The 27,147-nt window shown below is 57.0% G+C and overlaps 2 protein-coding genes across 2 annotated transcripts in view; one reads left to right on the top strand and one right to left on the bottom strand.

Annotated features, from left to right (window-relative positions):
* Positions 1-27,147, top strand: part of RSPH14 (radial spoke head 14 homolog) — an 80,445-nt gene that overhangs the window by 16,157 nt on the left and 37,141 nt on the right. The window lies entirely within an intron of this gene.
* The window catches only part of GNAZ (G protein subunit alpha z), a 53,329-nt gene continuing 26,480 nt past the window's right edge, over positions 299-27,147 (bottom strand). Inside the window, exon 3 of the mRNA XM_032256609.1 lies at positions 299-2,229. Within this exon, the coding sequence (XP_032112500.1) occupies positions 1,885-2,229 (345 nt within the window). The 3' untranslated portion in view covers positions 299-1,884. The remainder of the gene's footprint in view (positions 2,230-27,147) is intronic.

Genomic DNA, 27,147 nt, shown 5'->3' with positions numbered 1-27,147 from the left:
TCCGCACGGTGGGAGGGGTCCAGGGGATGGCACGGTCTGGGTCAGTGTCGGGTGGGATCTTGGGGGCAGCGGGAGGGGCAGGAGTCATCACCCCCAAACCTCCACACCAGGACTGCATGGACCTGGCAATTTCTCCTTTGAGTTTCGTTCCTCTCGTGATGTTTATTCTTGATATTCATTGCAAAATGATTCTACCTAAATGTGTGGAGGTATAGGGGTGGGAGAGGAATATGGAACCTCCGTATGACACCAAGTTTAGCCTCAGGTCAGCCACACACATAGCACACTGGGACGACGCTGTGCTCCATTCAGGGTATTTTATTTTCTTAAAGTAGACAACCTTTGACTCTCATCCAATCACCAGCTTCTCTTTCCTGCATACATCTCTTCAAGTCCTTGGCCGTGATTCCACACACTGACCTTGGACACACAGCTACTGCACAGAGAGAGGGAGGGAGAGCTGGTACCGGCTCCGGCGGCCCTCTCCTCTCCATGGTGGAGTTCCCATTTACACGCAGCCCTCGGCGAAGGTCCTTTCAAGGCGATTGCCCACAGGCCCTAGGACCAGAAGGCCCAGATTAGGGTCCCAGCAGGGCCTCCCTCAGGCCACAACGCTGGCTGTGCCTTCACAGGAGTCAGAGCGTTCCCAGCCAGTCTCAGGCGCGGGCATGCCAGGACCAGGGGCGCCACCTTTTGCTCCCTTCCTTCACTCAGCAAAGCCACAGATAATTTACTCTTTAAATACCAAGACACTTAGCTATTGTTCATTTGCTTCCAGGTGAAAGAACCTTCTTTAAATACGTCGCATTTATTTTCTTAAATAAAAACAAAGCAGAAAACCGCACCATTAACGAGAGGACACTGCAGAGGCTTATGTACAACACGTGTCCCGTGAGGCTGGCGCAGGACTGCCACTCACTCCAAAACTTCTTTGGAGCAAAGAGACAGAATCGTCCAGATAACAACTTTTACACTCAGCAAGCCAGACACAAAAAAGACCACCTGAAAAAAAAATATCTTTTGAAAATCTGCATTTAAAAAAGAATACTCAACCGTGTTTGAAATTTTCTGGATTTTTTTTCTGCGAAACACCACAAGATTTGGCCAGAAAAAAAAAAAAGAATGTCAGAGAGGGAAAACCAGGTTTTGATTTATAAAACATCAGACTAGTAGAAGAAAAGCTGGAATCCCAGCCGGCCTAGTTTGAAATAAATCGTGCCACTCGTTTTATTGTGTTGGTTTTTGCTGCATATTTGAAGCTGTTTAAAAAGAGTTGTGAGTGGCTGGAGGTCTGGTTAGTGCTGTCACCTGGCTCCTAAGGTCCCGGGTCCAGAAGGAAAGTGGTGCAGAGCAGCTGAGTGCAGGCCAGCAGGGAAGGTGCACAGACCCTGCCCTGGTCCTCCCTCTTGGTCAGTGGCAAGGTCCCTAGGCCAGAGCTCGGGCAGTGAGCTGGACCTCCTCCAGGTGACAGGGGTGCACCTGGCCAAACCTGGTTTCAGTCCTGCTGCCTATCCCCAACAATCCAATGCAGACCCCCAAGTGGAGTGGGGCCAACTCCAGAAGGCAAAGTGAAGGGGCAGGATGAGCTCATAGTGACCTTGTGACAGCTTCTAAGTCTTCAAGAGACCTTGACATTTTAGAGAATTTTGCCATCTCCAGATGTGTTTGTGTGTGTGTGTGCATGTGTGTGTGTCTATCTACCTAGCAATCTATCCATATATATTTATGTTTGCAGAAATGTGGGGCCAAGGAGGCAGAGGCCAAGGGGCGGGGGACATTCTTTAGGCCCCTGTTTTCTGCCCCTGGGTTGGGCCTCTCTAGCACGCGTTGGGGCATGACACCCCGTGGGTTTCACCACAGGTGGGCGGGCCTGGGCCCGGCTCCTCAGCAAAGGCCAATGTACTTGAGATTGTTCTGTATGATGACGTCTGTCACCGCATCAAAGACGAACTGGATGTTACTGGTGTCGGTGGCGCAAGTGAAGTGGGAGTAGATCTCCTTGGTCTCCTTGTTGCGGTTCAGGTCTTCGAACTGCCGCTGGATGTAGACGGCGGCCTCCTCGTACGTGTTCTGGCCCTTGTACTCGGGGAAGCAGATGGTGAGCGGGATGCGGCGGATCTTCTCTGCCAGCAGGTCCTTCTTGTTCAGGAAGAGGATGAGTGAGGTGTTGATAAACCAGTTGTTGTTGCAGATGGAGTCAAAGAGGCGCAGGCTCTCTGCCATCCGACTCTGGGGAAAGGAAAGTACTGGCGTTCATCAGGCCCGCAGCAGGCAGAGGCAGACCCTAGACCTGCAGCCCTGCCGGAGGAAGCCCTTGCCAGGGTCTCCAGCCCAAGGCTGGTCCCTGCAATGGCACCTCCATCTGCTGGGGAGGCCCAGCCTAAATGTCCTCACCCACCTCCCACAGAAATAGCTGGCACCACCTTCCTTGCCTGTGGCACGTACTTGGAAGATGTTCTCTTGCCCCTTTTGGGTCTCTCCTCTGGGTGCGAGTGACCTCAACATATAGCTTTGGGGCTACAGCTGTGCCAAGCACAGCCTCCTAAACCCCTGGGCACCTCCAGCTCCGAGGATCCCACAGTTTTCCCATCTGCAGGCTGCCCCACACTCACACATGGAAGCCCATCTGCTACAGGAGCCTTCGTCACATTACAGCTGCCTCAGTGCAGACATACGCAACCTTGTGTCCTATCTGGGTTCTGGCTCCATCCTTCAAAACTCCAATCCTTCTGTGTGGTACCACTGGATACCAGGAAGTCTGTGAGGGAGCAGCCTTCGCTTCTGTAACCAAAGTCTCCACTTCTCAAGAGTCTCCAAACACCAGCCTGGGATGAGGCTTCTCCACCCTCCAGCTGTGGGCACTCCCACCAGCTGCTGCGGGGCATCTGGTGCCGCCTCTCTGCCCAGGCAGGACCCTGGCATCCTGGACAGAGCTCTCGGTACATGCAGAGGACAGGAATTTGGTGGCCCAGGAATTGGCAGCAACCACAGTGGAGAGCGGTGCCCAGCCGCTCCTCAGTTCTCTTCTGAGAACCTTCCACGTGTTATAGTCAGGAGTCTGGGCTTTTAAGAAGCATGATGCTTTTTTGTCTGACTCCCCAGTTCACCACTTCCCCACAAAATGAACAAATTCTAACTTCTAAAAGGAGTAACTACCTGGAATTGCTGTTGGCCAAAGCTGCCCCTGCTTCTGAGATAAACTGAATGAGCAAAGTATCCAAAGCCTGGAACCAGTCTGGCTTAGATCTGATGCTTTGGATTTAAGAACTTTTCTGGCCAGGTATGGTGGCTCATGCTTATAATCTCAGCACTTTGGGAGGCTGAAGCGGGTGGATCACAAGATCAGGAGTTCAAGACCAGCCTGGCCAACATGGTGAAACCCTGTCTCTACTTAAAAAAAAAAAAAAAAAAAAAGCTGGGCATGGTGGTGGTCACCTGTAGTCCCAGCCCCTTGGGAGGCTGAGGCAGGAAAATTGCTTGTACCTGGGAGGCAGAGGTTGCAGTGAGCCAAGATCATGCCACTGCACTCTAGCCTGAGTGACACAGTGAGCCTCCATCTCAAAAAAAAACCCCCACAAAACCAACAAACAAACTTTTCTGACTAGACTACATTACAGTGACCATGGTAATGCAAGTGGTAACTGCAGCTGGTGGGAATGACTCAGGTATAAAGCAACAGCATCACTAATGACTACAGTGACAATGATGCTGGTAACCACAGCTGGATGTGAGCTGCCAGCCTGTTCTCACATCTTCCCACTCCTGTTTTACAGATGAAGAAACTGAGTCTTGAAGAAGCAGGATATGTGCTCCAAGCCCCACAGCCAGGCATTTTGGCTGGCTGCTCCTGCAGGGTGGACCCAAAGGAGGCTGCCCGAAGGTCGGGGTATCCAGAATGCTGCACAGAAACCCTGCTCTCCAGAGCCCCTGGGTTCTCTGAGGAATGGCTCTGGCAGCATCTGTGTGGAGAAAGGAAGGACACCCAGAGATACCTGTCATTACACTGGAACCCTGCACTCCACCTGGAAGACTGTTTTTCCAAACCAATCTTGCTCTTTCTTTAGAATGAACTTAGGAATAACCGGAGCCCTGAAGAGTGAGCAGCCTCAGGTCTGGGGATGGGTGCTGCTGACTTTTCTGCAGAGATAAGCAACATACAAGATCTCATCCTCAGCAGCGCGGGGAGGAGCCAGCACCTCCGCAGTGAACCTGGCTGCACATTCCCAAATGTGAGATAAGTGGTGGTCTAGGAATGTCACATTCTGCTGAGGGAGTAATTAGCTCTAATGGATTCCTGGAAGCCACATCGTAGAGGACTGTGGTAATGGAGCTGTCACTTCTCATAGAAATGATGCTATAACTGGGGGCTGTGCTTCTGACCTCAAATTTCGCATCAGTTTAATAACAGACATGGCCATTAACACGTATTCATTAATTCATTGAACAAACACTTGCTGAGGACAGCCTGAGTCCACATCGGCACTCATGCCAGGGGATGGAGCTCAAGGTGGGAGCCCTGGGGCTGCGGGAACCGCAGCCAGGCAGGGATGGCAGGGTCCTTTTGGGGTAGGGGGCTTCCTCCGGGGTTGAGAAGGGCATGATCTGGCCACTAGCAGGGTATGGACCTGGGGGGTTCAAGGGTGAGTGGACAAGCACAGAGTTGGGGCTAGGCCTGGGTTTGCCTCTCTGAGCCCTGATGGGTCACTTGGGGATGATGGCTGAGGAGGTTCTTATATCCAGCTTAGCCCAGCACCTCCTGGGCAAGCAGTGGAATCTAGGGAAGAGGAGGAGCAGGAGGTCTGCCTCACCACCGTGGAAAGAGTGCACGTGCACCGGCCATCTGAAGCCTCAGATCTAAACCAGACTGGTCCTCTGCAGGGCACCTATGTGTGGGAAGAGCTCAGCTGGCAGCATTGGGAGGGGCTAATAGACCACGTGGACCCCTCTCTTCAAGGCCAGCCCAGCCACTCCTCTTGCTCAACACCATGAAGCACTCCTGACTGTGGCCCTCATGAGTCCTGGGGTGAGTCTAGCTATCCCAATGCACCAGGAGCCCCTTTGATGCTGTCCGAACTGCTTCCCTGCCGATGCCTCTCAGTGGACCTTGGGGACCCTAGACACCTCTTTGAGCCTCATGTTCCTGACTTAGAGGTCATGGAAACTCAAGTACTTAATCTCATAAGGCAGCTGGAGGTGGGCACAGTGCCTCACAGTACACTCTCACCAGCCTCCTCAGGACAGACAGGCATCTCCTGAGTGTGGGACCCGTCCTCAGCTCAGTCCCGTGCTCATGCCCAGGGCTCCCTTGCTTTGCAGACCTTTCAAGCTTAGGCTTCCTGGTTTCCTCTATTCCTTGAGACAAACCATGGGAACCACATTGGCCAATATTTAGTGGGCACCCAGGAGATAATGGACCTCAAATAATAACAAAATCTCTGTGTAGATGCCTGGTTCCCTGCACCCTGCCTGGCAGGAGTTAGGAAAGCCTGCAGGAGGCACCAACCACGTGCCTCACTTCCGGGCACAGACAGGAAGCTTCAGAGCGTGGGAAGCAGCTGAGCTTGCCGCCTCGCTCTATCTCAGTGTCCCTGATGCAGGCTGAGCCTTTGCTGCACATGGCTCCACCCTACTAGAGGTGAAGCTTAGGAGATGGGAGGGTGCCCATCCTGGAATTTTTATAGAATGGGAAGGTTATAAAGAAGGTCAGGGGGCCTAGCATGGGACAGTGTGGTGCTGATGGACCAGCAAGTGAGGCAGGAGCTGCAGCCTGGGTTTGTCCCTAGACCAGAGGCCTGCAGATCTCAGAGATGGGGGACAAGACACAGGGGAAGGCTGAAGAACCACAGACGGTTACAAAGTTAGGACCCTGACAAGCCGAAGTTGATGAGAGACCACACCCAGAGGAGAGACTCATATTTGGGTCTGAAAGATCAACTGCAGAGGAAGTGGTAGGGAAAGGTAGTGCCGGGCCAGAAGCCCAGTTTTCTCCTCTGGCCTGTTACCCAGCCTGGCCCCCAGTGCTTGCCCAGTGGCCTTGGGAGCCTGCATCACAGTGGTGCCAGTACTCTTGCAGCCCGGAGCGCAGACAGGTGGGCAAGGCAGCATCCTGACACTCAAATCACAATCATTGAAATCAGAGCTGTCTATTTTAGGGTATAGCTCTGGATACTGACTCCAGTGTGCATATGGAAGGGATGAAGCCCCAGCATGCTGCCTGCTGGCCTTCAGGGCCTGGCCTTGCAGCCCTCCGACCTGTCCATGCTCTGCTCACCCTGTAACACATGACTGGCCTGTGCCTCCTCCACCCATCTGGCCTTTGTGGGCTCCCCTGGCTCCTCCTACCCTTGGTAGATATGGCTCCATTCTCCTTCCTGGCCTGCGTGGGGTTTTGCCTTCCCTGGTGTGACAGGGTATCATCCTGGCACAGCCCACCTGTGTCTCCTGGGCCACTGGGGCAAAGCCAGATGCAGATTTGGAGTCACGTGGCCCTGCTCTACGCTAGGGCATCGCCCCTTGCCCTGCAGTAACTTCCCCAATTAGCCTGACAGACCCTGGATTCAGAGCTGCCGCCTCTGCCAACCATGATCCCATGGCAAGGGGGAGGGCTCCCCACTTCCCACATGGGGCTCAAGGCCTTGAGAGAGGCTGACTTGCAGCCGACAGCCTGGTGTTTTCCAACTGCCACAGTATCCTCTTCTGGTGAGAAGCCCTCCCTACCTTCACCTCTCTAGCTGCCAAAGCAGCAGTGGGTGCAGGGAGGGGGTAGAAACACACCCACCATTCATCGCTGTGATGCCAGCCCAGGGTTCCAGTGCTCATCCTGGTCTCTCCAGGGCCTGCTTACCAGCGAGATGGCACCTTCTAGGAGGCCGGGGTTTGTCTGCTCATTTATTTATGTAAATAACACGGAGCAGACAGTTCCCGTGAGAAGCTTGTGCAATGCTGGGAATCTCACTGCTTGGTGTCAGGGAACAGTGAGGTGATTTGTAACAAGGCGTGTTGGCCACCAGGCAGCTGGATACAGTCCCCGGGGTGGTGTGGAAGTCATTTCCTGGCCATTTGTGAGAAGAGAGCTCCTGCTCAGATAGGTCCCAATAGACTTATGATTGTGGAAAGGACTCTGCTCCAGGTCATGGCTTTCTCACCACAGCAGGGGACCTGACAGCCCATCCCTAAAGGGCTTCCAGCTTGCTGGCCTGGGATATCTACCCTGAACATGGCTGCCAGGCTGCTGACGGACCAGGTCCAGCACCTGGGAGGACATTCCCAGGCCAGCAGCCAGGGCAAGGTAAGGAGCAGAAAGGAACCTGTGCCCGTTTAGTTGGGGGCTGAGGCCCCTCACTCCTGATTCTCCACCAAGGTTCTCTTGGTGACACAAAGGAGCAGACGTCCCCAGCCATGAACACAGGGTCTGGGGTTTCCTCACTGCTGGTGCATGCTGCACCCTGTACAAGTCATTTCTCTCCTCTGGGCCTCAGTCTCCTCATCTGCTAGTGCTGGGACTTGTGAGAAGGTACGAGGGTGCTGACATGAGAAGAGCCCAGAGCTGCTGGGCTTTGCCCTGTGGCTACCACTGCCGCCCCAGTGGGCCCTGTTGGTGCCACACCCACTGTGCTTTGCCTTGACACTGGGATGTCCTCTCACCTGCTAGGTCTCATGCGAAGACCTGCCTTCCCTCGACATGAGGCAACTGAGGGAAGGCTACCCAAATGCAGGGCTAGCTCAACGGGATGGACGGGGAGAGGCCATGACTCTGCAGACAGGGGTTCAGCCAGCAACACCTCTGTGCTGGCCACAGGGCCCACCCAGGTCAGCCTGGCTCTTTGGGAGGCTCCTGTGGCCCCTTAGCCCAGAGATGCAATGGCCGATGCAATGAATGGTGGACACGTTTCCACCTGCCCGCAGCCACCTGGACTTTACTTAAAACATACTGTGTCCGCACCTCTGGCTTGGTCCCTCTCTCACTCCCCATTAGGCCAGTCTCCTTGCCTAGGTCCCTCTGCACAGGTCCCTCTGCTTGTGGGACACAGATCAGCCCCAGGTCCCGGGCTGAGCTCTTCCAGTTACTGACGTTTCTGGGTAACAGGTCTGGCCCTCATGCTGGGTCACAGGAGGGCTGTCTTTGTCTTCCTGCATCCCTGCTGGATGGGACCTGACATGAACACTGGAGTCTGGCTCCTGCACTTTGGAGCTGAGGCACACAGGTCCCCCAGCAGGTGTGCGTGTATTCCAGCGTCAGCCTCTTACTGGTCTGAGAGCTCATGGGCCTGGCCTGTGGTGGGAGAGGGAACAGAGGCATCCTTCAGGCTTCCTCAGCTTAGCCCGGGGCCTGAACCCCTCCCAGGTGCAGTGTATTTGCATTTTAAGATGACTCTGGGCTGGGGTCCTGTTTTTGGAGCTAGCATCCCTTTGTGACAGCCGAAACCCCTCCCCATGCCCTGCCACTTCCCCCTGTCAGGCACCCATGGCTTTCCAGCTAATGACATCTGAGGCAGCTGTGTGGGACAAGTGCCTGGGCTGGCGGTGGGAAGGCGAGAAGCTCAGCCAGGGCCTCTGACATTCTGAAGCCCAGTCCACTCCACCCTGCCTTGACAGATACCCAGTGCTGAGTATTGCACTCTGCCCTGTGCTGGGCTTGTGGCTCCCTTAGTCCAGTGTGGGGCATCCTTCTTGTTCCTGCCTCACAGGCCACCACACGTGTCCTTCTGAGACCAAGGTCCTGCAGGTGGTGGCTCAGTGACCACCTGGGGACAGGGATGGGTGAGGGGGCATGGGCCTGCTCTGAAGCGCTCTCCCTCCTGTGCTCCGAATGTCCCCAGCTGCCTCACCACAGGCCTGCATCATCCTCTCTGCGCTTCTGGACCCCTCAGCCGGGCAGCCCGGCCCTTCATGACCCAGGTGGTCTTTCTCCCTTAGCACCCCCAGCCGCACCTCCAAGTTATGCCTCGTTCCCATAATTCACCGTGCCTCGAGCAGGCCAGTGGCCCCCAGAAGGCCCCTCAGCCCCTCATGTGGCCCTGCCCCATGCTAGTGCATCACCCCTTGGCAGTCTGTTGCCCTGTGTCCCTCAGTGAGGAGACGGAGGTCATGGCAGCTTCACAAAGCAAGGCTTACCCAGGCGAACAAAAACATAGACGCAGTCCTGGGTACATGGTGAGCACATGACAGAGGCTGGCAGGCATGACAGTTTGACTGTTTTTGTCATTTGCCGTGAGACCCCAGTGGCCTTGGGGCCCCCAACCTCAGGTGGGGCCCCCCATTTGTGGGAGTGGTCAGCAGTGTTCAGGGCCTCATGCCTGCTTCACGCACCTTCTGCCTTAGAGGTCACTGAGGTGCGGGAGGCCACCCTGCCGGGTCACCCCACCTTCCTGTTGTAGGAGGGGGTGTGTTCTGGGCCTGTTCCTTGCTCCTCTCTGGGCACTCCTCCAGGAAGCCAGGTGCACTCCCAGATTCCCATGTCAGCTCCCAGCAGGCAGACAACCCTCTGGGACACTGGTCCAGTCCAACCTCTTCCCAAACCCCGACTCCTGCACATACCCCAGAGATGGCGGGACTCGTACCTCCCTAACCTGAATCCATGCAGCCCAAAAGCAGCCCAAGATCACAGTGGTTTGGGGGCAGTCACATGCAAACACCTACTCAGGCTGAACATACACTACTAGCTCAGAGGCTTGTCACACACTTCAGCCAGGTGAGGGCTCCCGGCCTGTGCCACGTTGGGGAATAGGGGGGTGGTGGCAGTGTGATATGGCTGGGGAAGGCTCTGTACTGACCCATTTGGTCTTGCCCACTCACTTTCGACCAGGTCCTTAATCTATAGGACCCCAGGCCGTTTGCAGTGGCCACAGTACAGGGCAAGGCCAGCCGGACCAACCAGGGGCCTCAAACCTCACATAAAGTGCAGGTGACATTAAAGTTTCAGCTCTTCCTGGAACCAGCATGATCCCTGGAATACAGGTGACCTGGAACCCTCAGCCCTGCCAACTTCTGAGATCCCTTCATGGCAGCCCCCAGTGCCTTCTCTTCCTTGCCTCCCTGGGCAGAGGCTCTCCAAGTGCTCCTGTGTAAGGGATGGAGGCGAGCAGACAGCCTTGCTCTCAGCAAGGTGGCTGGGGACAGGCAGGATGAAATGCTGGAGCTGGTGGAGTGGCCAGTGCTCCTGCTCGGCCAGCTGCCCTGAACCTGTGCCCCTCCCAACACACACACACACACACACACACACACACACACACACACACCCCCACCCCACTGCCAGCTGTTCTGAACCTGTGCCCCTCCCAACACACACACACACACACACAGGCCCAAACTCCGGCTCTGCCAGCTGTTCTGAACCTGTCCCCCTCCAACATACACCCACACATGCACACACACACACTATGTAAGCATACTTCCCTCTTGAGGGGGCTGAGGGCTGATGTAGGACACACACAGACAGCTTAGCCCCCACACCCAGGCACAGGTGACTACACAGCTGGCACTGCCGCAGACAGTGCCGGCCAGCTGCGACTCCGACAGGTGACACACCATAGGAACGCAGCGGGTGAGGGCTGATACAGAGGAGGACGTTTGGAATGGGCCTTAAGGGAAGGGGCTAGGAGGGGCCCGCAGAGGCCCAGAGGCGTGCAGATGCAGACTTGTTGCTGGAAGGGGTGGGTCCAGGCCCAGACTGTCCCACCCTGGGCCTCAGTTTCCTCATCTGTAGAACAAGTCCTCAGTTCTGTTCCAGACTGAAAAGCTCAAGTCAGCCCGACTGTAGAAAAGCCGGGACTGTTCATCCAAATCATGAATTTAGCTTTTCAGGCTGGGAGCAGAGCTGTGGGGCTGGGTTGTGGACATGAATGCACTTCATTCACCATGGACAGGCCAGCCCCGCGGCCACCCAGCCTGCAGCTGAGCAACCAGGCCTGGCCAGCCAGGGCCACTGAGTACCAGGCTCGGAGGGCAGCGCCCTGACTGAGAGGCAGAGGTTTCATATGAAGATGGGCTTCACGCTACTACCCTTCACAAAGTACCAGCCAAGCCTTAGACCCTTCTGGTCCTCCCTTTGTGGTGGAAGCTTGGGGACACCTCAGTGGGGCTGCCTGTCTGCTGGGCACAGTGTGGTTGGAAGGACATGGGGCACTGCTGACACAGCGACCAACGTGCCTGCGTCGGTGGTGATGCCTGCCCTCGGCTGGCACTGACTTCCCGTCTCCATTTCCCAGAGCCCCGTGTGCTGGGCCTGGTGGGCAGGAGCCTCTGCAGCCTGCCTGCGTCATTCTGAGTGCTGCTGAGGTGGTCTGGAGCACAGGCATTCCCAGACTTCTCTAGTGGGGAGAGGGCGAGTGGGCCCCACCATCAGACCATGCGCTGAGGTCCCAGCAGGTGCACGGGGTGGAGGAATCTGTGGTGTTGGTGTCCCTGCACTCACCACCTGTGTTAGATGCATCTGCAGCTGTGGAACAGTGAAGACACCAGAGGAAAACCACTCCAAGGATGGTGTCAGCCGCAAAGTTAATAGCTTATATGCTTGCAGCCCCGTGCTTCCCCAGCCAGTCCTGGAATCCTCATCAGGAATTCCCGAGTTCACTTCCCTCTTGAGGGAGCTTGCAGGTGCAAGTTCTTGGCCCACATCTACCCTCAGGCCAAAGGGGTACAGGCAGGAGGCTATCGGAGGCAGCTCAAGGTGGGTGGCAGCAGCTGGGAGCCAGTGTGTGAGGGGCTGACAGGACTGTGACACAGGGAGGCAGTGCTGGCCAGAGTGCTGGGGTGGGAGCTGGGGTACGGTCTGTGGGAGAGAAGGATGCTGGGACCAGCAGGACCTCGCCTGGGCACAGGGCCAGGTGGCGCTAGCTAACGTCAGAACACTTGGCTCTTTCCAGGGGAGCTGCTGCCACAGCAGGGCAGAGTCCAGGCAGCTGTCTAACACGTGTCTTCCCAGCCAGGGTCAGCCGCAGGGCCAGGGTGCTAGCCTAGAGGTGAGTCCTGTGAGATCTCAGGCAGAGGGGACTGCTATGCTCAGCAGGACCCCTTCTTCTGGTAAAAGGTGGGCCACATGAGACCTGAAAGCCGGGTGTTCTTATCAGAACACTCCCTGCTCCTGGTCTCTTGGTTGGTGTTCCGTGGCACAGCACAGCACAGGGCAGCTCCGTTCAGCTGGAGCTGTGGGGCCCCCAGCTCAGGCCCCTCCCTTCCTAATGGGTCCACATCCGCCACCTTCTTGCTCCCTGCAGTCAGGTCCCTATCCCCACAAAGGGTCTTCCTGTGCTTTGGATCTAGCCTTGGTGGCCATCTCTAGACACCCCCGGCCAGGTCCCCCACAGCAGCCGGTCTGCAGGTTGCAGCTGCGCTGTGCTCATCTTGAGCACTTGCTATTCCGCCCTGGTGTTTGATGCTCCGTTTGTCAGGACGTGGCCCTGTCCTTGCTGGAGAAGGGAGTCTTCCTGCCACAGTCCCACCCTGGCTCCACCAGGAGCTCAGCCCAGCCTCCTGCTAGGTGCCCATCTTGCCCTCCTGCCCTGGCTGCAGACCTGCTGTCCTCAGGGATGTTGTACTCCTGGTTGTGGTCATCCAGCCTCCTCGCTGCACCCTGGCATACTCCCTACACCTCTTCAACCATGTATCTGGCTGAAGGCATTGCCAATGACTAGGTCCCTGGACCTCCCAGGGTCTTGGGAGGCAAAGAGCGAACGGCCTGGTGAGCACTAGGTCCTAGAGCCTGGTATGCTTGGGGGCAGGGTGGGTGAAGGATGCCTCTTCTGCTTCCTCTAGAGACTCCCAGGCAGGGCCTGAGGCTGTGGCAGTTGGGGAAGCAGAAGGGCCCCATGAGAAACCAGAAATGCAGCTGGAAGCCTCTTTCTTGGTGGTGGGAGATAAGTGAGACCTGGGGGTTCAGAGAGCCCTCCTTTGGGCTGCGGGGTGAAGGCAGGAGGCTTGAGGGTGCCTGTGTTCAGGACCTCCTGGTCCCTGCATGAATGCCAGGAGCAGTGCTTGTCCTTTCCTGGTTACTCCCAAGGGTCCAGTCTTGCTGTGGATGAGACTAAGGCTGCAAGGGAAGGAGGACTAGTCTAAGGATGGGAACCTGGGCACCGGGCTCTGGCTTCTCAGGACATGCTTCTAGGGACATGCTCTGTGATCAGATGCCTTTGGTTTCGAAACAAGGAACACTTGGGTTTCAGACAGCCCACTGTCCACTGCCCTGGGATCTGAGGACTGTCAGGGACCAGGGCTGTCACAAACAGAGTTAAGTCCAAAGGGGCTTCTATTAGGCACCTGGGTGCCCTGTGGAGCCCGGCTGCTTGCCCATGGCCCTGCTGGCTCCCTGAGGAAGGGGCTGGCTATCCTGTATTCTGGAATCTATCACCAAACTGCAGTGAGACCCTGGGCATGCCACTTCCTCCTCCGGGCCACAGCTCCTGCCTCAGTAAATAAGCTGTTTGTCCAAGATGGTCATTTGGTTCTACTAAAGTAACCTTGGGGGACCCTGGAGTGCTTTGGTGTCTCTGGTGCAGCTGGCACTGGCCTGAGCCTCACCTCACTGACATCACCACTGACCTCAGAGAAGCCTGTCTTGATGTCTCCGTTTCCAGGCCCCAACACATCCTATGCAGATGGGCCTCTCTTTGCTGCTAGGTGGAACCGAGTCCAGTGCACTTGCCTCTCTTCCCTGGCCTGGGCTTGGAGCTTTGTGGCCACACCCCCTGCTCAGTGGACAGCCAGCCATGTCACAGGAGAGCGTCTCTGGCTCTGCCGCTTTCCACCTTCCCTGTCCTCAAGGAGCTTAGGATGCATGACGGGTGATGGGAGTGGGAGACAGAGGGGCAGACAAACAAAAACCAGGCAGACAGTGAGGCCACTCCCTGGCAGAGGATCAGCCTGAGAGCAGGTGGAGGAGGCATGAGTCATCTCTGCTTATGCTCATAGGCCTCTCCAGTGACTGACAATCCCCTGCTGGAAGCCTGATGCTATCCTGTCCCCTCATTCGAAGTGGCTCTGAGGCAGTGCCCCTATGCTTGGTTCACCCAGTACCTAGATGGAATTGCCACTGGCCCCAAATGGACAAGAGGACAGACATGGCCATGGTGCAGCTGCCCAAAGAAAGTTGGTGGGCAGAGAGGCCTGAGTTGCGCCGTGTGCTTGCGGCCTCAGGAGCGTGGTGGGCCCTTGGGTCCTTCCCAACACTAAGCCCTCAGGAGTCAATGGCAATAGCTGACTCCCAGGCCAGCTGCTCCCTCCCTCTGCTGAGCTTAGCATGAACTCTCTGTAGATGCACTGCTGTTTCCATGACAACCAGGGCGGACACCTTCACCCTCAGAGTCTCACACCACAGCACAGAACAGTGGCGGAGGAAGCTGCTGACCCTTGAGCTGCGGCACGTGTCCCCCACAGGGGCACACAGCCTGGCTGGCCAGATGAACATTGTTCACTGCCCATCTGCTCAGGTGGTGGGAGAAGGGTCTCTGGGAGTGAAGGTACCCTGTTCTCACTCTGTCTTTTCTACGATGTGGCTTGCTGTGCCCTGAGAGACAGGGCAGTGGGCAGGGGAAAGGGGCGGACCTCTGGTGACCTCTTCCTGGCTGGGGCACCATGGGTGGGGTGGGCCTTCTGGTAGGAGAGGAGGCATCCTCGTTACTAAAGGGGCACTGGAGGGAGGGCTCCAGAACGTGGCTCGCCCTTGTCACCCTGTGGCCTTGTCAGCCTAGACTTCCTCTTGTGTGGGGGCTGCCGTGATGCCCTCCAGTTCTGTTCCTCTCTGAGAAGTGGCTGTGAGGTGCTCCTGGGCTCATGAGGCTGGAAACATTTGCATTCTAGATGTGGAAAAAGTGGGTCTCAGAGGGGTTACCTGGCCCCTCTGCCTGGCCCACTACCCTTTCCCCAAGGAGAGTACCAGACAGCCCGAACCGTCTGTCAGGCCTGGTCATCCTCCTGCTGCTACTGGCCTCAGGAAATGGGGAGGTGTCTGGGGACAAAGCTGGATGACCAGGGTCACTTCCAGTCCAATCTGGTTAGCTCTTCCCTCTTCCTCCTGCAAACCTCAATGCTACCTTGACAGATTGGAGAATTAGATTAACGAGGGCTAATGACTCAGTGAGCTCCTGCCTGCCCCTGGAGCCAGTCTGCAGGGACAGCACAGGGCACATGGTGCTGACAACCAGGCTCAGGACCTGGGATGGGTGGGCCGGGGGGGGCTGGTGCCTGCTTAACTGCTGGGTCCTGCCTTCCAGGGGCAGAAGGCCTGCCAGTGCTCTGAGCCTTCTCTCGCGGGGCAGCCACCACTCCCACAGCTTCCAGGGCTGGGGCAGCTGTATCCACTCCTCAAGCCTGGCCTTCAGTGCCCTGCTGCCTCTGTGGTTCTGTGAGCACCTGAGATGCTGGGGAGACAGAGGGCTCTGTTCCAGCGTGAACACCTCAGCTCCTGGCACTCACTCCCTGCCACTCCACGGCTCTCAACTCCACTGCCTCATTCTTGTGTCTCCTGGCCCAGCCATGGGCTTCCCAAATGCAGGCCCTGGGAACCCGTGCTCTGGGGTCGGTCCCCTTGGTCTTGGGACCTCCACCTGGCTCAGCATCTGCCCCTCTTCTGCCCAACTCCCTTTCTCCCAGGCTCGCTTCAGATTGAGGACCCCCAAAAAAGGCATGAGAGGAGCAGCAACTGATCCCTTAGCAAGGCAGAGTGCAATCCTGATGGTGTGAGCAGAGCTTGGGGCTTGGGAGGGCAGGCCCACCCTGGCCTCTGGGTGTCAGCAAGGCCAGCTCTATGGGTCTGGTGGGGCTGCCCTAGGCTCTGCTGCCAGGCCCACTTGGGCTGCCTTGGTTCTCCTTGAACTCTACCTTACCCCGAGGCTTGGGTCCTGGCAGCCATGAGACAGCAGTTATTCTGGGTGACAGTGAAGTGAGTCACAAGAGAAACGTGGTCAACAGGCCTTCCAAGGAGGCTGGTGCCCACTGTCTCCCACCCAGGCACTGCCCAGGCCTCATGAAGACACTGCTCTTCCTACGATGACACACCAGATATGGAGCTGAGCTTCAGGCCCGGCCTCCCTGGCAGCCTCCATGTCTTCCTAGCACCTTTCCTCTGGACCGCTGGTCACTCCCAGACAATTCCTGAACTCCTGCGGCGTGCAGAGCACTCTCCTGCCCCGAGGGGTGAGAAGAGCACTGTGAAATCCTGATGTTGGGGTACTGGGTCCCCAAAGAGGGATACTACCTCTCCAGTAGGCAGTTGGGGCAAGTGGAGCTGACTCCTGCCAGGGAGAAGGGCCCCAGGCCATGACACCTCCTACCAGGCAGGAAGCTGGAGTCCTGGTACAGAGCATGCAGAGGGCCCAGTTTGGGCTGTGGCTCTGAGTTCTGCCCCATGAGGGTACGTCCTGGACATTCTCCTTCCCATTTCACCAGTCATGCCTCCTCAGGATCTGTCTACCTGCTTCTGCTCTGGGGCTGCTTCCTGTGTAAACTCTCCAGTGCCTTCCAAGGCAGGCTGTGTGATCCAGGCCCCTCCCGGCTTACCTCCTGACTCCCGCTCCTATTCCCCTTGCCTTGAGGCCTTTGCTGTGCTGTCCTGCACTGGCTGCTCTTCTGGGTTTGTGTGGCTGGTCAGCTACTAGACTCTTTCACCTGAAGTAACCCCTAGTCACAACCCCAACCCTTTTAATTCACTGCACAGCTTTTAGCACCATTGGCCCCTGTTCTCATTGCCCATGGTCTGCCTATGAGCACAGTGCTGTCTGCTTGGGGACTGCTCTCCCCAGCTCTGCCCAGGGTGGGGTGGATGGCAGGCAGGGCCAGATGGCGCGTGCTGCAGGTGTTTGGCGTGGCAGCTGTGTATCAGGGCAGGGGTTGGGATTGCTTGGCTGCTCTCCAGCCCTGTGTGCCCCTGGCCCCACTCTTCTGCACAGGTGTACCTGCTCCTGGCCCACAGATGGGCTGGGTCAGGGTGGGGAACACAGGGCTCACAGTCAGCCTCACTGCTTCTGGGGATGCCTAGGGTGTGGCAGGGGTGGGTGACAGGCACTCATAGTAGGCTCTGAAGGGCCTGGGGCTGGGACTCCCTGCCCTGGGCTGGCCCTCCAGTGACAGCTGGTCTGTATCCTTCCTCACTGCAGCTTCGTCAGTCAATGGGTCAATCTGGCAGAACAGACTGAAAAGGCATTTGAGAAGTAGGTGCTCTTTTGGCTTTAAAACAATCAGGAACTATCTGATCCTATATTCTGGGTAATGAAACTGTGGGTTTTATTTTTGCACCCTGTGGCCAAACCCCTGGGCTTCTGCGTGCAGAGGCCCCAGGACATATGCCACTGTTGTGTTCCCTTGGTGGGTTCTTGTGCTTCTTGCTGGAACACTGTGCTGGGGGCCCTGCCCCTGCCCCAGCTCCTGCTCCCCACACCCCAGCTGCTGCCACCTGCAGACAGAGGCCCCCAGGTGCTGTTACACCAACCTCCACCTCCAGGACTCACCTGGCTGAAGTGGAGACCATTGAGTGGCACAGGAAGACTGACAACCTAGGGTGGCCACAGCTCCTGCCCTCAGATGCTCTCAGGCCCTGGGTTTTCATGAGGCCCACAACTTTTCTCCAGGGATGAGAAAGGCCATCGCCCCTGCCCACCCCCACAGGGCTGCTCAGGAGGGCACGGGCAGCTTGGGAGGGGCCCATTTTAGAGAGTACTCAGGCCTGTAGGTCCCAGGCCAGTGACAGATGGGGCTTCTCTGAGGTGGTGGCCAGGGCAGGGGTGTGTTCCGGCCGAGTCCAGAAGTCAGAGCCGCGGCTTGCCGGCGGCCCCCTCCTCCCTGCAACTATGCCCGGTGACAATTGTAATGCTCATAGTAACAGCACCAGCCAAGCTTGCCACTTCAAACAGCAAGGGCTGTTTAAACAAGATAACAGGCTGCCGCTAAAGCCCTAGCTCAGACTCTAATGGCCTGAAAAGCCCTGGCTCTGAACCTGCCAGAAACAGTGGAATGAGCTGCTCCCAACCTCCTGCAGTTCAGCCTTGCCACCTTGCCTGGGCAGTCTTGTCTGCCCTCCCTGGTTTTCCTATGTGTGCAGCATGAGGGGGTGGGGTGACCCACAGTAATGGCAAGGTGGGTGGCCAGTGTTCCCCAGCACAGGGCTGCTTCACAGCCCAGCCCAGCCCATTCTTCTGGGCAGCGGCGGGACCTCCAGGTCAGAAGGCCCCCCGCTTTGCCACAGGGACAATTTTTACTGAAACCTGAGTTTCCTCGTCTGTGTGGTGGGGATCCCCTTCAGCCTGGGAGGCTTAGAGGTTGTGCACGCTGTGCAGCAGCACACCCTGGGCCAGGCTCTGACAACTGCTCACATCTCCGGCCCTTCCCTTTCCATGATTCTGCTGTCAGCCAGCACACACATGCTATCCCACAGCCTGAGGTTCAGAGTACTTCCAGAACTGCCTTAACTCCTCAATAGCCAGGGGAGGGATGGGAGCCTTGGAGCTGTGCTGCTGGGCCAACCTCCACCTGGGCAGTCTACATGGCCACAGTCAGGCCAGTGCCCCACCCATAGTGCCAGGGCCCAGTGTGAGTTGGAGACGGTGCTGTACCCAGAGCACTTTCTCATGCCTCAGCTGGGCTTCAGCCAGTGGGCAGGGCTCTCCCAGAAGTCTATGTGCAGCTTCCAGGATGTTGGCGCCCCTGTCCAGCCCTGCAGGTGGGTGGGTGCTGTTCCCTAGCACAGGCCCAATGCACCACCCGCCTCATCCTCATGTCACTCTGTTTTGCCTTTTTGTTCTCGCCAGATCTAAACCATCAGTGACTTGCAGGGTCTTAGGTCTAAATGGGACCCTCCATATTCCCACAGGTGTTGGCCAAAGTTGCTGAGGAGTCAGAGCCTTAGGGTAAGTGTGATATGTGGCAGGTATCACATGACCAGAGCTGGTGATGTAACAATGCTCAAAGACTCCTAGTCCTGGGAAAGAAAATTCCAAGATGTTGGCAGCACTTGCTCTGAAAGGGCCTGGAGCTCCTTTGTCCTGCTCCCTGGTTTCACACCGACCCAGCAAGGGAGGCCATGGCACCCTCAGCACCTGGTTCCCACCTGCTCTCACCTTGACCCTATATACTCTCCTGTCCAACTGGGAGGACTGGCTTCTTCCAAAGGCCCCATCCATTTCTGTTTCAGCTGATAACTGTTTCCTATTTGTTTTTGTGTTAAATCTTGCTGCTTTTAAGTAAACTGGCCCCCTTCCTTCCCACCAGCCAGTGTCAGTCGCTGAAGGGAAATTAACAAATAGCCAGACACAGGTGTGTTGTAGACTGGAAGCTGTCAACACAGACACAGGCCTGGCCAGGGGCTTGCATGCCATCACCATGGGAAGAAGCCACAGTGTGAGAAACCCCTCCTAGTTTCAGCTCCAGAGGATGCCCAGGAACCCAAGCCTGACACCCTTGCCTGGTTCGCCTTTGCTTTGTTCGGCCAGGTGGATGCACTCTGCTCTCCTGGCCACTGGCACTGTAGCCTCAGACCCATACCTGTAGGCGCCAGGGCTTGTGAGCCTTTCTGCAGCAGGCTCAGGCTGTTTCCTGGGAGGGACGTGAGAAACTAGGAGGAGGGGGAGAGATCCCAGTGGGGAACCTCTGCCTGAGGCCAAAAAGATGTTTTTCAAAAATATTCATCCTTTAAAAAAACATATTTGGGTTGTTACTGCTTGAGCTGGGTGGCCCTGTGGGGCAGGGACTTGCCCATAGTCGCTCCTCCCGCTGGGCCGAGCTGCCCTGGAGGCTCCGGGGCCCCTTGGTCAGGATGCTGCTGTGCTTCTCCTGTGGTTGCCATAGGCCAGGAAAAGGTGTGCGAGGCTGTGGCCCTGGCCCTGGCCCACCTGAGCTGGGGACCTTAGGACACAAGGCCCAGGGCCCCCAGCTGATTCTGGTTTCATTATTAATGAAATTAGAGAAAGTACATGAGCTGAGGACATGTCCACCACGAGATGTGATGAAGCAGGGATTAGGGCGAGCTGCAGCCAGGCTCCTAGGCTGGCCTGAGCTTGTCCAGACGGAAGCCATGTGTAGGGAGAAGAGGCACCTTTCACTCTGACCTGGCCAACACTGGGTGTCCCCCCTGAGATGCCCAGGGCCATGCCCCCTAGCTGGCATTCCAGTCCCTCCAGAAACTAGACTGAACCTGTGGAGCCTCAGGTGAAGAGGGCTATGCATCTGGTTGGCACAGAGCCTTGCTGCCAGACCCCGTCCTCAGCCCAGAGCCTCGCTGCCGCTCCCTGTCCTCAGCCCAGAGCCTTGCTGCCAGACCCTGTCCTTACTGTGCTCTTGTGTTATTCACGGCTGGTGACGGGACTCCCCTGAGTGGCAGATCCCCCATCTATACTGGTTCCTGGGAACTCCCCAAGTCAGCAAGGCCCCCAGCACTCTCAGCCTCCACCTTGGAGTCTGTTCTAGATAATGGAAAATTGTTTTTCAGTTCTTGGATTATACAAATCCTTTGAAACAATAATAATCTATGTCTTAAAACCCAGAGCTGTTCTCATGTGTGTGTATCGAGCAGAGCTAATGCGCTCAGGAAATTAATTACCCGTTGGCCTGGGCAGGCCTAGCGGATGCAGGTTGAGGGGATGTGCGGTGGGAAGCAGCTCTGCCCTGAAGGTCTTAGAACAGAGAGGGAATCATCGTGAGCCTCCAGCCTGATCACGAGGCAGAGCAGGGAGGGACACGGACCTGGGGCTAAACCCTGGCTCTGTCATCACAGGGCGCTCAGGCAGCAACACCCACCTGGGGCCACACTGGGGATTGGACATTGCACTTGGGATCTTGCCCCGCCCACTTGGACCTTACGCCGCTTGGTCCTCCATCGCCCCTGCCGCAGGGCACTATGCTCCCCATGCCACCCCCCACAGGCCCCTCAGTCCTGCCTTTGTCGGCTGTCCTCACTGCTCCCCACAGCCTTGATTGAATTCTGCAAGGTCCAGATCAGATCACCATGCCCACGTTCATCCCAATCTGCCCAGGCCCTGCTCCCAATGTACAGGCCCCCTTCTCTCCTGCAAAGTTGGTCTTTGGAGACGAGGAGGCCCCCTGGCTTCTCTGGACCCGGACAACTATTTCTTAGGGCAGGCTCAGGGCCAATCACAGTGAGCATGCGGCCAGCATTAGTGGGTACCGGGGAAGCCAGCCTGAGGCCGGCCCTGACTACACAGGTCCTCCAGGGGCTGCTTGATGCCATCCCCAGCTGACCTCGGGGGAGGAAGGGATAGGACTGCTTCTGTCAGTAGACTGAGTTTGTCAGGCCCAGGGCCCACACATGCTAGGTGTACAAGGACTGCTTCCTGCATGGATGTCACAGGGCTTGTTCTCTCTCAGATGGAGAACATTGGATGACCCCCAGCTTGAGCAGGTGGTCTCATGTTAGCCAATCCAAGGTTGCTCTCTGTGGACTAGGGTTCTCCTAAATCTACTGAGGAAGAGCGGGAAGGAGGGCAGGACAAGTGAGTTGCTGCTCTGGCAAATTCCCTTTCTCCAGTGGGGTAAACATGAACAGACACAAACCATGTGGCCACAGGGTCAGAGCTGTGAGTCACTGGGGAAGCCGAGAGGGGGAATGAGAGGCAAGGACACTGTCCGGCTCTTCAGTAAGATGGCAGCAGCAGATCAATCTGGCTATACACCAGTGACTGAGACTGGCTGGAGACTCCCTGCCAGGCTTGGGAGTCATTGGCTGTGGTGTCCTGGTAAAGGTCTAACAACTGGCATGCAGGCGGGGCTGGGGAGGAAAAAAACTGTTTTGTAGCATTTGCCAATTCCTTGGGCTATTACTAATCCCACCTGGCTGATGTGAAACCACAAATTTGATGTCAAACACCTCACAAACATCTTAGAAACTGAAAAATTACCTCTCATGAGCCAGTATGGGCCAGCTCCAGCCCCTCACTGCCCTGGCATGCACAGAGGGAGGCTCTGCCACCACTAGCCCTGGGTCTCAGCACTCTCCTCTGCAGGGGGCAGCCCTTCCCTGCACGGTGCCGAGAGCTCACTTGCTCTCCTCCCTCCTCCCTCCAGGCTTATCAGCACTAGGGCAAGAGACTGACCCCTACCTGCCCATAAAGGAGGCCCCGGCAGAGCCCAGGCTGGCTGACCACCTGTTGTGGCAGAATCACTTTCCTGAGAGATCTGAGGAACATCAGGGACATCCCATGTAGGTTCTACCAAGGCACCTGGCAATGTCATCATGGTGGAAGAGATGGAGTTATGGGGCTGGTGTCCTGGCTGCTGCCCTGCCGTGTTCAGTGACAGCTTGTGCCCTGGGAACGGCCTCTAGTGAGACAACAGGAGGTAACCATCTTGGAGGGATGCTGATGCACTGAACCACAGAGCCACCAGGTTTACAAGGATGAGTTGGGGGCCAAAGGAAAAGGCCATGTAAGCAGAGCAGGTGTGGGGGCAGCCCAAGCAGATGAGGCTAAAGCCCAGGGCCCTGCCTCCTTCTGCCTTGCAGCTGACCTCTGACCAAGGACCTCCCCAGGGCAAGGAGCCACTGCACAAGGCTGGCTAAGAAATGGCCCCACCCTTGGAAGCTCCCAGTGTGACAGGACCTGCTGTTGACAGGGGCCTCGTGGCTGCATCCTCCCTGGGAGCAGAGGAAGGAAGGAGCTAACCCAAGGACTGAAGTGCTAGCAAGGGCCTCAGATAGGTGCCAGGACCTGCTGCCTTCTCCACCCCTCCCTGCTCATCCCTCTCCCATCTTGGGCCTAAGCCAGCACCCCATGAGGTCACGCATAAAGCCCAGGACCCTCGTTGAACAGATACCCATCGTTCACTCAGCACTGGCCACAGGCTCAGAGCAGCTCAAAGCCTACTGAGGTGGCCACAGCCCCTGTTAAGGCTAAGAAGACTGCCGGGCAATGAGGCAAGGGAACTTGGATGGGGAGAGTCAGTGCTGAGGGGATGGCGAGAGCTGTTCACAAGTGTTGGCGGGGCCTCTAGGCCATCGGTGGTCCAGCTATGGGTGTGTGCCTGGCCCTCTTGAGGCTGGCCCCATCATTCCAGTGCTGGGAAGGATAACAAGCCATAGAGAGGAAACCAGGACAACCTTAGAGGGGGATGCTGGCTGGGGAGATCGTGTGGCCAGCTGAGCCCTGCTCCCAATTCCATGCCTGCCATGGGGAGGTGCCATCAGGGCACTGCTGTGGGCTTGGTCTTCTCTGTCTCCCACCTCTGTGGAGCCTCTCAAGGTGCACTGCCACAGGGGCCGTCCGGTCCTTGGGAGCCCAGTGTGCCAGTCCAGCCCTGCCTCTGGCTCTGGTCAGGAGGTCTCTGCTATTCCAGAGTCATGATAACTTGAGGACGATGCAGACAAACTGCATGTGGCCAGCACATTGCAAGATCAGAAGGAGCTGCTTGGGAGACCCGTGTGTGTTGGGAAAAGGGCGGCAGGCCTTCTGGCTTAGAGCTATGCCCTTGACCAGGTCAGGGACAAGAGGCAGAGTGAGGCCATGTTCTGCTAGGGCTCCCTAAGGTCCTGCCACTGACTGGGCCAGGAGACAAGGGGAGGAGGGGAGTACCAACCTGTACAGCCACTCACCTCTCCCGAGCCCAGGTGTCACTGCCCTCCACTCTCCTGAGGGGAGGCTGGCTATACAGCAGCCCCAGGGTGGAACCCAGTCTACCCCCAAGGCCCTTCCTGGAGCACCCCAGCACCCACAGGATGTGGGACCAGTAGGGGGAAGAGGAGGCTGCTGGAATTCCCAGGGGCCAGTGCTAGGATCCTCCCTGAGAGTCAGAGTTTCAGCCCTGGAGTGTGTGATGGAACCTCTCTGAGCCTCTGTTTCCCCATCTGCAAAGCTGGCTGGTTAAGAACACTAAAGGATATGTAAAGTCCCTTCTAACTCTAAATCCTCGTATGGTGGGGAGAGGGTATCTGGCTATTGCCCATTTGTAATTCCCTCTTTGGACAAATATAACCAGATCTGTCAACAATAGGTGCAAGCCTGTCTTATGGAAAATACCTTGTTTCACCCACAACACATCATTTTACGGCACTAACGTTAAAACTCCATTTTTAAAGGCACTAAAACGAGCTCCTTTTTTGGGCTAAATGATAATTCATAGTGCTAGGGTGGCAGGAACATGCTGTGTTCACAGGACGGCCTTGGCAGCCGCTCCTCAGGGCACTGAGCACACTCCTGTTATGGACCAGCACCCACCGGGTCTCCTTGGGAAGGGCCGAGGGCCCCAGCTGCTCTGCACCCAGAAGCCAGGGCCCAGCTCTTCCCAAGCCTACTGTCTCCTGCCTGCTCCATAAAGTCTGCAGAGCACCCACTGTGTGCCAGGCCCTCTGCTCATAGCACAGGCTATGGGGGTGGGTGTGGACCTACCCTCATGGTGCGCTGGGGCTGCTGACCTGTCCTGGAGTAGGGAGGGGTTCTGCAGGAAGCCAACGGCCACAGGACAGGGGACCATTATCCAGGGCTGGGCAGAGGCCACACGCCTGGAGGCTGGCTGCTGAAGCACTTGCAGAACTTGCCTCACAAAAGGCATGTTCTTACATCCCTTGTCCGCTGGGTACCCTCACTGATAACATGTTGACCGGCTGTCTCTCAGATAAGTGGCAGAGACACCAGGACTCCCACGGTGCACCTTGCTGTGACCCAGCCTGCCTGTGGGGCCCAAGTGACCACCATGAGTCCTAGATGAAAGCACAATGGGGCCAGTGCTGGGAACAGCTGCCAGTCAGCTCTAGAAACACAGGGCAGGTATCCCTGGCAGCATGAAGTTTACAGAATTGAAGCTGTGGCTGCGCTGGTGTGACTGCCTCCTCCTTGTCCCCTAGTTCCCTGTGCTGCTGGGAGAGTTGGGCTCACCTCATATCTGGCCCCCACCTGAGCCTTGTGCCCACACAGCAGGCCCATCATAGGCACATAGCAGATTCGCCACAGGGCTGGGAATGCTGACAGCTCCATCGGGAAATAGGCAGTCAGCTCCCTGTGGGTTTCCACATGAGGACATTTGACACTTTACAACCAGACTTTTAATCTGTGCCTTCTGAAGGATCCCACACCATTAGGCAGCCGGCAGAGTCCATTAGCTGATCTGCAAGGGCAGAGGTTGGGCAGCAAGTGCCCACCTACCCCTCAACCCAGGGACCTCCAGTGGGGCTGAGTGAAGACCTGGGCTCTGCTGGTCATAGCCACCTGTGTCTGTCCCTCCGCATGGCTAGTAGGTGCCAGCTTCTCCACTTTGCCTTTCCTTTGGGCAGCAGAGTGACCATCTTTGTTGACTGACCCTTGTGTGAATGTACTAAAGAGGAGGGGCAGAACCTCTGCCACGGCCCTGGCCAAATGAGGGGACCATGATGGGTCCTGTGACACATGGCCTCTCAGGAGCTGTCTTTGTGGACTTGGCGGGTGGGGGCCTGTCAGTGCCAGCCGTGTGCTTGAGCCTCAGTGCCTCGAACTGTGACAAAAATAACAGGTGCTGCTATCCCACAAGATCATTCAGGGGACAGGTGCACCGGAAAAACCCCCTTGCGTTGCTGGGCTGTGTTCAGGCCTCCCGTGCTGCCTGAGGAAGCCCCAGCTGGGTGGTGGGGTTGGGGGCGCTGGGGCATTGGCCTGCAAGTCTCGGCCCTGGTCAGAGCAAGGGTCCGCCAATTCCTCTGGATGAGGGTGGAACCATGGCCACGGAGGGGGCGTGGCTCCCTGTATGGCTCACTGCTATGCTTTACAGGCACCCCGAAATCTGCCTTCCCTGCTCTGAGGTGGTGCCCTGCACTCACTGCAGCCCTCACACCCGGGAGCCCAGAGATGCTGACGTTCTCCTTGGCAACGTGCTGACGCAGAAGCCAGCGGGTGGGCCGGGGGGCTGTGGCTCCTTCGCCAGGCATGGGGGCGGGGAGGCACTGCCAGCATCAGGAAGATGAGGCCTTGGGAGCTAAGCATGGAAGGAAAGCTATGAGGAGCTGTGTCCAGAGCCCTGGCACTGGGCCCCAAGGTTCATTCGGCTTTTGTGAAAATGAGCATGGCCTGTTCTTGGCTGCCTTGCCTTTGACAGGGCCCAGGGAGGACAATTCAGCACATTCCAAAAGGAGACGGCAGAGAGTGGCAGCCCTGTGCTAGCCGCTGTGTCAGCCCTGCCCTGACCCTCGCCTGGCTGGAGGAGAGCTGTCCTCACTGCTGGCACCACCCTGGGGGCCAGCCCACCTCTGGGCCAGCCCAGCCAGCGGGAGGCATCGCGGGAGGGGATTGTCTTTCCTCAGCAGCCTGTTTTTTCTCCATTTCCAGATATTACTGGTAGAGCAAGAAAGGTCAGAATCATTTGGAATCCAGTGAATTTCCAGCCTCGCTTGGGTTTCTCATCAAGAATTTCCTTTTCTGGTGCACAGCCACTTCCCCAGGCCTGCAGAAACCAGGGTGATGGTGGTGGGTGTGCCAGCCTGGCTGCTAGCCCCTCTCTTCAGAAAACACCCTGAATAACTGGAACCTCAGAGAGATCCCTGAGGCCAGACCAGTGGCTGCTGTCCCTGCCCATGGCCGCTCACCATGGCTCTCCCCAGGGACAGGCCCAGAAGAGGGAAGGCTAGAGATGTGAGGCCCCACAGGGGCCACCCGGCACTTCCAGGGCCTGCCCTGAGGAGCTTGCTCACACATCACTTGATGGAGGGGGGTGCAGCTGCCAGGCTAGGTCAGAAAAGGCCTCCCAGGAGGTGTCACTTGAGATGAGACCTAAAGGATAAGGGCAGGGGGATGAGAGGCAGGGATCAGGATGGTTATAAGCTTAAGGCTGGACAGAGCAGTATTGCTGGAGCAAAACAAGCTGACCACGGCTGGAGCAGGAGGACAGGAGAGAGAGGCAGCAAGGTGGTAGGCACGGGCCAGGCAGAGCCGAGAGGGCTGTGGGAAGGCAAAGGCCTAGCTTTGGGCCCATCTGTGAGGGCCATCTCCTCACAGACAAGTTCAGAACGCAAAGGTGACAGCCAAAGCCATCCATGAAACATGGAGCCAACTCAAGGCCCAGGTATCCTGCCTCCTGGGTTCAGCACACTTGTGGGCACGGCCTGTTAAAGGATGCATCTGGGAGCCAGGCCTGGTGCCTGGGGAATTTGCCACACCTGCCACTGAGTTGATAGATGAAGGAGCCACCAGATCCAAGTCAGGAAGGCCTCACAGCAATGAGATCTCAGCAGCCTCAGTACACAGCAGAAGTGGG

This window comes from Sapajus apella, unplaced genomic scaffold (assembly GCF_009761245.1).
Source record: "Sapajus apella isolate SASKATOON/1434 unplaced genomic scaffold, GSC_monkey_1.0 scaffold95, whole genome shotgun sequence".
NCBI classification, from domain to species: Eukaryota; Metazoa; Chordata; class Mammalia; order Primates; family Cebidae; genus Sapajus; species Sapajus apella.
Note: the sequence above shows the minus strand (reverse complement) of the source record. Positions and strands in the feature narration are given on the sequence as shown.